The sequence below is a fragment of the Anolis carolinensis genome, chromosome 3 (genome assembly GCF_035594765.1).
Source record: "Anolis carolinensis isolate JA03-04 chromosome 3, rAnoCar3.1.pri, whole genome shotgun sequence".
Lineage (NCBI taxonomy): Eukaryota > Metazoa > Chordata > Lepidosauria > Squamata > Dactyloidae > Anolis > Anolis carolinensis.
In genome coordinates, this window is record NC_085843.1 from 168,217,544 (window position 1) to 168,230,763 (window position 13,220).

Consider the following 13,220-nt stretch of genomic DNA (forward strand, 5'->3'; position numbering starts at 1 on the left):
TAAATAAAATCATGTAAATAAAAGAGAGGGTACACTTTGGTCATGGCAATTGCTCATTGTTGTGTCTTAGTCCTCTGACATCATTGTCCTTGTCTTTTTCTTGTCTCTGCTTTCCATTTTGCTATTGGCAAGGAGTTGAGGAGTTAGTCCATTACTTCTATGATAAAGCGTGGTACAGTACAACTTCAGATTTCTTCCCATCTCCTCCTTCCACTTCTTCACTGTTGTATTTGCTTCTTGCATGGTGCATGTATATCAAAGTTTGCACGCAGCTGTCTTTTTTGCTCCATGCCTCACATACATTTTTAGGGAAATAAAACTGCAATTATTAAAATCAAAGTCATTGTTTCACTTTACCTGTGATAAGTAAGATAATCACAACATTTTTCATGCCTGTATTTTTTTCTTCACCTTGGCATCAAGCTAAATGTGAAGCTGTAAGACATTTGAAATTATGGTTTACTGTGTCTTAAGTAGTGATTCTCTTCATTTAATTTTTTACTTTTGAGCATCCCGCAACAACTCATGTAGAACGAATCTTCACAGGATGCTGCTATATTGTGGCAGGGTATGTTGGGTCTTTTCTAACTAATGCATCTAGAGAAACCCAGTAACATATTCTAGAAGCTGCAATTGTAAAATTATTTTTGTTTGTAACATTGTAGATGTAAAATGTAGCCAAATGACATGTCATATTTGTGCTAACTGACCTTCTCAGTTAGACTGCAGAAGCTATTTTAGGTGTTTAATGCATTTTATATATGCCACTCTTTACAACATCCCTATAAAGAAGGCTGGTTTATATCTATAATTGTAATACAAAGGAGTTATGATTGACAGGGCTGTTAATCTAACCAAATGAATGTATGCATTAAATTACATTTGAACTGTGGCCTGTTTGGCTTATAGCTCATTCTCTCAAATGGCCAAGCAAAAGTCTTTTTTGCCAATTTTTGAAAGGAAGATTGTTCATAAAAATTGGAATTGTTTGAAAAAGAAATACCATTTTGAAAAGATATTAATCTTTATTACTGATACACTTTCTAATAGAGATTTGGACTTTACCAGTTATGTAAATCTTTTATGTCTTTCCACATATTTTCATAATTATCTTGGCATAAAGTTTTTCATTGTAATAAGTTTATTTCAATTTCAATTTAATAAGTTTGTTTGTAAATATTTTACTCTCTTTACCATTTTGTATTGAGAAAGCTCTTCCAACTGTAGGACTACTTCTTTTGATATATTTTTTGTCATTTTTATTTTGTATTTGGAGAAAGGAATAAATTATAAGTTACTAGTTAGTTACAAAAAACTACTTTCAGGACCAAAGAAAGTAACTAAGTGGCAGTTCCATCTAGGTTTCTTTCTCCTCTCATCTGTACTGTTTTTCAGCATTAACTTCTGTTATCACAGCTGTCTGTTCCCTAATACACCATAAGTCAGGAGCCAGGGAAACAAAAGATAGCTATTCACTGCAGTAATATGAGCAGGAAAAAGCAAAGGGGCAGGTGCTGAGCACCTGGACGACAACTGTTTGCCCTCTCTGTACTTTTCTTTAAACAGTTAGATTTCTGAATGTTTGTACAGGAGATTTGAAAAAATGTATTCCCATGTATTTTACTTTAATTTGGATCCTTGTACTTGCCCCCTTCCTTCTTGAATTCTGCACTGTTTAGTGTTCTTTCATCAGGCACTAAGCCATAACCAGACTTTTACCTCCAAATAGGTTTCAGAATATGTGGTGGTAGTAATAGTGTTAATATTCATTGTTTCATGCCTTTTCTCCAATATTGGTTTCCAAGGGAGCTAACAAAAATGAAAACAAATACAGTTAAATCTAGAAGTAAAAACATACAAAAAGTTAGTGTGGAAATGTATTCAAATTATCTGTAATATTGAAATGATTTAAAACAAAGCAATTAAAAATACAGTAGACTCTCAGTTAACCAGCACCCATGTGGATTGGTAGCTGCTGGAAAAAAGTAGTTTTTGGTTGCTTGAGAGCTAATATTAAAAAAAGAGCGAATACTACATCCCATACTGTACCATATCATAAACCCTGTATTGACCTGATATTAATGTTGAAATACAGTACAGCGATACCATAACAGTTTAACTCAAAACACTCTTAGCTCAAAGCGAATGTTCTCATTGAAATGCTATGAATCTATTCCAGGCCCCGACCCCCCCCCCCCCCACACACATTTTTGTTATGTGTTTTTAAATAAGAAAATGTACTTTATAAATAACAAATAATGTATAAATGCACATTGACATGGAACAATAAAAAGAAAGATCAATTTTAAAATGGTAGAAGCACAAAGTTGTGGCAAGAAAGCACTTATGAGGCAACAAATGTGTGTTGGCCAGTATAACAACAAGGCAAAACCTGCACATTCACATGGAACAATAAAATTAAATATCAACTTTAAAATGGTAGAAGCACAAAGTTCTGGCACAATAGTAGAAGCACAAAGTTCTGGCAAGGAAGCTCAAAGTAAAGAGGCAGAAGCATTATTTTCTTCATACTGTACTTATTCCAGCCTCCCTCCCTCCTTCCCTTGCTCTTTCTCCCCTTCTCTTTCTTCATGAAGCCAAAACATACCAAGAATAAAAACCAAACAAAATCAACTAACCTAAAGTTCCTCAAGAGCAAAGCGGACAGCAGCCTCCCAAAGTGGACGAGACCATGCGGCACAGAGGCTTCTCCCTTGAAGCCCTATGATCTTGCGCTAGGGCTCCCTCTGGTGCTAATGCTCCCTTTGACACTAGCACAACTCAAAATGCTGCTATTATGTAAAAGCAACCGCTCTTAACTCAAAATACTCTTAAGTTGGGATGTTCTTAAGTAAAGGTTCTACTATAATTAAAAGCCAATAAAGATAAATTTACATTTTTCTAGAAATTTGAATTTATTTTAATTTTTATTTAAAGTGTTTCTTTAAAAAATTGCCAGTTGCTTGAGAGTTCTGGTTGCTTGAGTTAGGGTTAACGGAGTCTATTGTATAAAACTCAGCAAACAGGACACCATTGAAAGCTCCCAGAATCTTTCGGAGGAGAAAAAGTTTTCACTTACCAAAGACAGTATAGAAAGAAGGGAGCCATCCTAGTCTTACCAATATAGTGATGTTTTCCTCATTCAACTCCCTCCTGCACTCAAATATTTGGCTTCCCTTTCTCTATATGCACCCCACCATTGTTTAATGGCTATGAATCAGCTGTATTTTTCTTTTTCTGAATAATGGGCAGGCTGTAACTATAAATGTTAACTTCCTCCCTCCCCGCAGAAACAAGGACAAGTGTTTTCCTTACAAGTTAGTTACATTTTCCATTTCACTTCAAAATGAAATGATTGTGAAAGGAAGGAAAGTTTTGAGTACTGTATTTTCACTTGAATGTTGGATTAATTTGAGTGAGGTCCTCTGTGTTTCAGTTAGAAATCAAAATATCAGAAGGCACAGCTTAAAAGCAAGGTGAGTTCTCAGATGTAAGTTTGTAATCAATGCAGGTAGTAATCTCAGGGTACCATTCATCTTGGGATACAGCAAGCCCCCCCCCCCCCAAGTTACAAAACCATTAGTTTATGACAAGCTTTTGATCATGGAGGCCAATATTCTGATGACTGTAGAACAGAATAAAATAAAAATCATACCAGCTAAAAATAATTGTATACTCTAATGGGTTATATATGTCTTGAGTTGTGCAAGGGGAGCTATGTTTTGAGATTACTTTTACCGTGCAATTCTCTTTGATAGGCTCCTTTCATGTAGTGTTGTGCCATGGCTCTAAACTAATGGTGTGTTTTTCATGCCTACATGGAGGATAGTTAAAGGAAGTTGTGAAAGAGAAGAAAGGATCGTCAGTAGATACAGTACCACAACCCTTTATTATGGTCCATAGACCCAATAGGTCAGTAAAAGGACTGAATTATACTTCTACTCTAATTATGCACTCCCTCATTCTAGACTGATCATGTCAAGGCACAGTTATTTAGCAATTTGGACAAGTTTTTTTAATCTGTCTGGTATAGTTGTGTGGTGGGTTAGTATTCCTTTCATCGGCTTCATGTAATAAGGCAATTGAATGTGTGTCAAATTTTAAGTAGATCTACACACAATGTTGCATGTACCCTGTTACTTTGGATTGTCTGTAGAAATGTAAGCGTCAGACACACATCAGGAAATTAGAAGTTTATCTTGAGTTGTTTAAAGAGGTAAATACATGAATGTTGTCCCCTTTCCTATTGGGAAATATGTGGTGTATAAGAAGTAGTAATATAAGAGCATGTTTGAGTAGTGTGTTGCCCATCTGGCCAAGGTTCAGAAACAATGCATTTTATTGTAGAATGAAATTGTTTTCTGTTCCTTTTGAAACAACTTTACATATCTGAGAAAATACAGATGGAGAGGTGAAGCTTTGAGATTTAAAAACAAACTTTAAGAAGTGGGTACAGGCGGTCAGAAGGATTATATATGGCAGGATTCAGGAAAGAATATGGGACAGGAATAGGTGAGTCTGGTGTGGGGTGAGCAGTGGAGAAAGAAAAGTACTTGAAAATAATTATCCTTATTGGGGTTTTCAGATACTTGAAAGGCCCCTTTCTCTCTTTTCTTCACTTTCAATTATTTCAATTTTATTTTCCTCCCTACTGTTTAAGTTCAGATCATCTTAAGTTACTTTTTCATATATATATAGGTATTATTTTCCAGCAGAGTAGGCCAATGTGTTGCTTATTTCCCAATATGTAACAGGATGTCTTGCCATAGCAAGTTGATGGGCGTAGTGAACTGGCTGACTGCAAGCCAGGAATCCTGGTCAGAAGGAGAGCTGAACCAATGTCCTTATCCTAGGATGTATGTTGTTGGTTTTGTGCACCTAATTTCTGACTCATGGCAACCCTAAGGTAGTTCATCCAGACTATTACTGGGGTTTCTTGGAAAGATTTGTTCAACAGCCTTTGTCTTTTTCTGAGATTGAGTATGACATGTCCAACATCAGTCAGGGAGGTTCCATAACCAAGCAGGAATGTAAACTCTAGTTTCCAAAGTCATAGTCCAGCCTTTCAACCTCTATACCATGCTTATTCTGTTCATTAGATTAAAGGTCAACAGCAGAAGGGAAGGGAGGTTGACAGTCACAAAGACAGCATTGTCTAAGTAGTGAAATAATTGGTCTTGTGTATGAACAGAGAAATAATCATGGTGTACATTAAAATACTATACATAAAATGTACAGCATGTACATTTAATGTGAGACATGTACATTTTTATGTACAGCATGTACATTTTTTTTGCAGTACATCAAAATACAGAACACATTTTAATAAAAACTTGGTATTAAAAAGTATCCCTCTCATTCTAAAGCAGGCATCCTCAAACTGCGGCCCTCCAGCAATTTGGTCCTCCAGCTCCCAGTATTCTTGACCATTGAACAAGCTGGCTAGGGCTTCTGGAAATTGGAGGCCCAAGTAGCTAGAGGGCTGCAGTTTGAGGATACCTGTTCTAAAGTATGTGAGGTTTTGCTGCATGTTTCCCCTTGCCTCGATTTGTACCATTTTTTTTTTACCATGGGGGCAGGGGAGTAGTCCATTTTGTTTTCTGGTCCCCCACTCTGCAGTATTCACATTTCTTTGTATAGTTTTATCTGTATGGTTACCAATATTTTATCAGGGCAAATGTTGTGTTCTATTTTTCTAGAAATGATTGCATGAGTTTTTAGATTATTAAGGGTATTTAGAAAAGGGGTTAGGAAGGTCATTGTTTATTTTCCAAGTCCATTAATGCTCTGACGATCATATGCTGAGTTTGTGCAGAGGGAGAAATCCATTGGAAATTTAAGTTGCTGATTTGAGCACCTTTCCCTTAAGCTAGCTATCTGATCATCATGAATTTTATCTGGTTAACCAATTTATGAGTAAACCAGGTATTTTTTAACCTGACACATTTGGGGGGGGGGGGGGGTTGAATTTTTTAACACCCCCCCCCCCCCCCGGCTACAGCCCTGCTGTAAATGGTACTGTGCATCTAAACTGGCCCTTTCTCCTTTGTACTTGCCAAACAGTTCAACATTCCTGCTAGGTTCCAGTGCCTCCCACCCCTCCTTTCCTATTTAAGTATCCATCTGCTTTGGAATTTTGTGTAAGCAAGTACCTGTGCATGTGCTTTATTGTATACCCATGTTCCTCTTTCCTGCTGCTTAATGACGTTACTAATTTATGGTGGATGTTGTTCTGTGTGTTTTTTAAAACCCCAAATTTCTGGAAAACACTACATTTTGTTTCTGCAAATTGTGGTATTCCCTCCTTGCCCCCAAAGTCACCCACTTACAACTTTGGTAAGACCCCTAGCATCACATCTCTCCAGATAGAATCAGCATATTAATAGTAGCAAATATATTCATTTCAATCAGTAATTCCTAAATAGACGTAATCTTCTATCTGCCACTGTAATGCCATGATTTCACTTACAATTACAAGTCACATTAACTATTTCTTGATATATCTCAACCTAAGTGGTGCTCTAGAAAATATAGAACTATTTGTTATACCAGTTTCATTCTGTTGATCTTGGAGGAAGGGGAGAGAGGAACTATAATCATGCAGAATCCAACTCAAAATCAAAATTAATTTCGGGGACATAGTCATATTTCTTGATTCATTAAACTTACGTTTTTCATGGATAAATAAAAACGGTGGATAAATTAGTGGATAAATAAAAGAGAAAACAAGTGTCAGTATTTCCTTTGGTACAATTAAATATAAAATAAAACAATGCTTTGTGTAGGCCGCTTCTGCCAATTCCAAATCTTGCCAAATGTCTTAAACTTCAACATGTAGCATTCCTAAGTGGTATGGCCAAGAGGCAGGAATGATGAGAGCTGTCATCCAAAACCTTTGGATGAAAGCAGCCCAGAAAAAACTCTGGTTCAGTCTGACTAGTAGTCCTTCAGAGTTCAAAGGAGAGAACTAACCCAAGTCTGCTATCACTGATTATATAACCCGAGAAACTGGGTGAGTATAGGTCATTGTGTGCACATGCTATTCATGCCTTTACTTGATTATTTAAAAAAGTAGTGTATAACCACTCTTCAACTATGAATGGTTTTCAGCTGTATTTATCGTGTTTTCTAGAAAGTGGTGACTTTAATGTAAAATCAGGAATTTCAGAATACACATTGTATAAATAGTTATGCAGTGCCTTTATTAAAAATCTATTTGAACTTGATAACCTAATTAGGGTAACCATATAATCAATTCATCCCAACTTCTGATGAAAAGTAAGTTTTTGAAATGTATTATGAAATATTTTGAACGCAAATTTATAAAATATGAGTTTTTTGTCCTCAAATGCTCAGAATTCCATCAATAGTTTTACCATATGAATACTAATCAGAATGATAAAAGTAACTTCTCATTCACACTTATGCATTGTTATATTGTTTTATTTGTGAAATTATTCTTTCTCAGGTGTTAAAGCTTCTTTTAAAAATTACCCAGTTTTGGCAAAATTTCTTATTCAGGCTACTTGTTAGTTTCTGCTACAGTTGTCAATTAATGTCTCTACGTTTCATGATTCATTTGGAATTGCTGGATTTTATTTCTTTGCTCTAGCACTAGTCTGGAATGTATTTTTACTTGTGTTTAGTATGCAAATATTAATGTAGAAGTTGAGTTTCTAAGAACCATTACTAAGAAGTATTTTATTGATTGATTTTTAACCCTGTCTATTGATTTGCAACTTTCTCTCCTATAGCCTCAAATACTACAGCCTTCCAGTCTCCTTCCCCGTTTCACAGACCTCACCCAGGGAAAACTAACAAAAACATCACGCATCGTGGCCCACAGTGAACATCCCAATCAAGACGATCTACAGCAGGGTGGCCAAGAATATCAACATGCTGCAAATGGCTCCTGTGCCAGTAGCCTAGATGAACTGAGCACTTTAAATACACAATTAAATGAGAAAAAGTCAGAGGAAAATGCACATTCCGTCAAGAATGTAAAAATTAGAGAGAAACCTAAAGACCCAACCGATAGAAAAATGAATACACTACATTCTAATCCTTCTTTTTCCCCATCAGCTATCCAAATGAATACTCGAGGGGGGCAAACCAAACCAGTTCTAAAAAGCAGTTGCTCACGGACTAACCAGGCTTCTCTGCCAAAGACTTCAAGAGCTACTAAACTCCCAAAGCAGAATGCTTTAGTGCCTCCTTCAGTACCTGTAGCAGAAGCAGCATCTTTGAATAGCACCTTTGCTTCAAAAGATCCTGAGCTACTGCCACTAAGCAGTGCAGCACAACCACAGTCGATATCCAGTCAGTTTGATTTCTGTAGTAAGAGCCAGAGAAGCTCCAAACTTCGTCCTCCTACCATTTCCTATAAGCCCAAACCACTGACAAAAGTCATGATGCCTCCCGAGCATCGGAACCCCTCATCGCAGACAAACCACTCAAGACAAATGACACAAGCGAAGGAAAATATGCAACATCAAGATTCAAGTGTCCAACCTGGGGAACGTGTGAGTTCTAGTCGGCAGTCCCGCCTCCCTAAACCAAAGACATATTGAAAGTATAATTTGCATATGCACATTTCAGTGTCCTGTATTGTGAAGCTGCTTACCATCATCCGTTCTTCTCTTGGTCACGATCCTTCATCAAAAACATATAACAATTAAAGACTGCATTTCCTATGATACCTATCTGCTCTGTTCTAATCACTCTTAATTTTGTGCCATCTTGAAATTTATGTAATCTTCAAAACATGGTTCATAAAGGCCTTCACCAACTCATTGCAGTGACCACCATACCTTCCTTTAAAGATAGCTTGGCTTAATAGTAAAGTTTGCAATGATAACTGGTTGCCAGACCATTTCTATCAGTTGGACAGGCTACTTTCTGGGAAATCTATATTTATTTGGAACACTGAATAATAATAGGTTCTGACATATTTAATTATAAATGATGGAGAAATTATACAAAGCTGGTCTTTTTATCTTTATCCTCAGCCATAATTCTGACTCTGCATCTTGGAAGCCTATGCAAAATGTTCCTATTTATAACAACACCCAACCCAAGACTTTCTAGAAAAATGTATATTTAAAGTTTGAGTTTTTTTCATTTTGTTTTGGCCAGAGTGATCTCCAGATTGCTTTTTGCTTCTTTGATCGATATTCACTATTCACAAGTGGCAAACAAAATTTCACAGGGTGAAATGGATCTTGATTTTATTTAAATATCAATTCATTCATGTCTTGTATATAATCTGTAACTGCTCCTGTGTTCTACAGGTATTGTGGTATAAAAGTAACTTAATTTATAGAATACATGTCCAAAATCCTTTTTTCATATAGACTCTTGTGAAATGGTATATGATGTAACTCTGGGAATAATGCTCCATATTGAAGATTTTTACACACATTCTTGCTTTTAGATATTAACATTATTATAATTGTATGAATTGATTTCTGTTACTCCTGCGAGTCTCAAGGAGACAACTCAAAATGTTTGCCATACGTTTTTGTAATAAAAGTTTTACCTTAAAAAAACCCATAAAACATGCACACATTCTCTCTCAATCTCTCCCCCAATAATAGAAATGTTTTCTTTCAGAAATTAATATTAGTGATTTTCTGATGAAAATGACTGGTAAACTAAAGTCTTTTAGAGATACTCTGTATTAAGAGCCTTGCAGTCAGAAGGCACAAAGTGTAGATATAGATCCACAAATCAAGTATACATTGAAGTTTTGGAAGAAAAATAATAAAAAACAAAGCCAAACCGGAGAACAGTTAAAAATGGCAGTATCAAATACTGGTTTTTCTAGTGCTAAATGAAGTTATTGTTGATGACACTGTGATAATGGGTTTCAGCCTTTGTTGGTCAACCAGTGATAAAAAATTAAGCTGGAGCATACAGCTCTGACTTCTTAAGTCAAGCATAGTCGCCTTCCTCAAAAGGGATGTTAAATAAATATATATAGACCAAACTTAGTCAGTTAGTCATAAGACTGAACTAGTATTTGCTTTATAACACCTGAGTATCTACATGTCACTAAAATTTGCAAGGACGTGCAGTAAAGTGCTCTTAGTTGCTGCTCTCAACTGCACAATACTTTGCTCATGAATTACCTTCCCATATGACTTGCAGAGTTCAGTTGCCTTAAAATGATAACTGATGGGATAACGTGACAGCTAAGTTTTATAATGTACAACTGTTTTCTATTGTAGCATTACTCCTACAAATCTTGGATATCAGTAAGGTACAGACCAACTTACTGATTCATGTAGCATAACTAGGGCTGACTAAACCTCTTTATACTGAGTATGTCTGTATAGATATGATAGACTACTTCTTAGAGCATGTGGTTCTGCCTCAAATGATATGGCAGCTATTGTATAATTTTAAGTAAAATAGCATTTTTTTTCATTCTGGTTAAAGTCGAGATGCAGGTAATTCGTTCTTGATGAGATATAACAGGATCCCACCGTATATTACAGTTTGTTCTTAACTATATTTCAATATTTAAACCACTATATTTTAAAAAGACTTTTCATCAGCTCACCCATTTAGATTCATCTTTATAAAGAGAAATGTTTTATTGCTAAGTGTTTCAGGACTGATGTGACTAAATTCTGTTTCATATTTAGCTTTGTTATGTCACTTTCAGTCACGCCTTATAGAAACTTAGAGAGAGAAATTGTAAGTCCACAAAAATGTACATTGATGTCACAGGACAGGATAAACTGACAAGCAGTTTTTGCGAAAGAGTTGTCACTTTCCTAAGGCAAGCAGTAGCAGCAAAGCAATTTCTGAAACAAAGAAAATTTTCATAAGTTTCAAGCCATACACCTGTACCGATTTTCAAGCTATATATCATATTTGTAAAATCACTTGATTACACACAACAGTTAATGTAAAGGAAGCACTGAAGTAACACGTTTTCTATTCCTTAGCAGTAAGAATGGTACTTTATGAAAAGATTTTCCAAAGATAATGTTAGCATTGCAAACCATGTTTTTCTTCAGCTGTCAGACTGGCAAGCTGAGGATAGCAAACTGACAACATATAAGGTCAATAAGGATAATCTAAATGGTCTGAGCTCTAAACATACATATTTCACGTCTGGAAGGCTGATCACAAGTAGGAGAGTATGGCTTTTACCATCATATCTTAGTCTATCTTTTTAAACAAGATGCACAAATTTCCCTGAAAATGCCTTTACTAACGAAGTTGAAATGTATGTTTAGAAAGTTCAGAGTAAGAGACAAAAGCTTTTAGTTAGGTTTATCAGAAGGTTAATTACCATTTGCAGGAAGTTCTTTGTGAAATATCAGGCTTTCAATGAAGACTCCAAGAGGTGTAAGTGCATATTTCAACTAAAATGGTCACTTACAGTGAAGAAATAGGATTTTGTTCTAGGAAAAACCATTATTTTAAATGCCTATATTTAACAGTGGGGACTTGGTTTATATTTAGAATTTTAAGATTTGTACATTTTATCCTTTTTGGATTCTCCTGCATTATGCAATAACTCCTAAAATATTAAACCAGTCCTTAAATGTGTGTAATTAAGATACTGATCTTTTAACAATAGATGCAAAACTGGAGCAAAACTAATCTGCACTTTAAAACTGTGAGCTCTATTGTTTGGAATTGTGCCTAAAATTAAATACCTATGGTTGAGTCAGTGAGACAATTTTCACTATTGTTGGTGTTAAGGTTGGGGAGTTTTGGGTTTTTTTGTTTGTTTGTTTGTTTTTTAAGAAAACTAACCACAGATGATGCAGTTCATGAAATACTTGTAACTTCTTCTAATGTATGCTACCAGCTCTTATCTCCCAACATGGTTCCATGATCACAAGACTTGGTTTCACAAAGGTTTGTTATACTAAGCAGCCTATTATATAGCAATCACAATTTACATAGTATTAATAAAAAATTGGGAACAATTTCAACTGAAAGAGAAATCCATAAAGATATCATTGCAAGGTACTTTATTTTGCAGAGGATTGTCCTTCACGTTTGTATTGTTTAGATATAATTTTTGAAGTGTTAATAAACCAATGTGCAATACTAACCTCCCTCCCTTCCCCAAAAAGAATGGTTGTGTGAATCATTTGTGTCAAATCTTTCAAGTGGTTCACAGACAAATATGTGGTACAGACTCCAAATCCAGCCATTGTAAAGCTCACGTAGACCACATAAGTAGATTCTCCATCTCAAATACTGGTTATTTGTTATAATGCAGCTTAGATACTTGAATGGTGTTTGTGGTTTATTTTGTCCCTTGCATGTCACTCCATGTATATTCATGAAGCCTTCCAATACTGGTAGATGAGCATGCTTTGGGAGAAACAGACTTACCTTTTTGGCTTAACATCTATTTTTGGTAGAGATATGTTTTTATACCCTTTAAAATGGGTTTAGGTTCTGGAATGTCTGTCTTTCATCTGTTTTGCAGTGGTTCTCAGAACAATCGACAAAATCCAGCTGAAGATAAGCACTTTTGAGAGCTGTTGATTTTAACAGGAGAGCTTATTATTGGTGAATATCAGTGGGACTTAAGTGCTTGAAATTGGTGGATCATGCCCTGTTGACACATGATCATGGTTGTAGATTTATCTACAACCATGTTCTAGGAAAATTTGAAAATATTTTGATCACTGCTGTGGTAAAGCTGCTCACTGCCTATGTTAATATCAAAAGCACCACAAAAATATTACCTGCAGTGTTAGTATTTGTCTTAAATTCAGTACTAGCTGCAAAGTACCCTTATTACATAGTATTTCTTTGAAAAAAATCTAAATAAATACTGTATATCAGAACTTGCTTGTAAAAATTTAAAAACATGCATTGTAAAGATTCCTCAATGTTGCTTTAGTGAATAAAATTCATAATTCTAAATGTTGTTTGTCTTTATCTGCATCTAGATGTGTTTAGGAAAATTCTAGGTAACTCCAAGGATAGCTGATTTTTAAAATCATGTCACTATTTTCTAGTCTTGTGAATGGAAATCTATGAACTGCCAAATAAGTTTTTAACTCTGTGATAGGTGATAAGCCAGATTGTAGTGTCGTTTTCCCCTATTTCATCCACCACTTCACTGAGCACATAACTTAGGAAAAGTCCTCTACACATCTGTTCCCTTTTGAACTATAGTAGTGAGAAACGTAATGCCTCCTCTTTTGTAGTTCCTTTCTGATATGGACAGAATCTAA

At 35.5% G+C, this 13,220-nt stretch overlaps 1 protein-coding gene across 12 annotated transcripts in view; it reads left to right on the forward strand.

The window, feature by feature from the left end:
* The window catches only part of ccser2 (coiled-coil serine rich protein 2), a 195,424-nt gene extending 182,518 nt beyond the window's left edge, over positions 1-12,906 (forward strand). For 4 of the 12 annotated variants that reach the window (XM_062975787.1, XM_062975788.1, XM_062975786.1 and 1 more), the window contains 3 exons: positions 133-172; positions 547-568; positions 7,755-12,906. In XM_062975787.1, coding sequence (XP_062831857.1) covers positions 133-172; positions 547-568; positions 7,755-8,570 — 878 coding nt within the window. In that variant the 3' untranslated portion in view covers positions 8,571-12,906. Of the gene's footprint in view, positions 1-132; positions 173-509; positions 569-7,754 lie in introns of all 12 variants that reach the window. The other 8 variants (XM_062975792.1, XM_016995769.2, XM_016995767.2 and 5 more) reach the window with 6 other exon arrangements.
* The last annotated feature ends 314 nt before the right edge of the window (positions 12,907-13,220 follow it).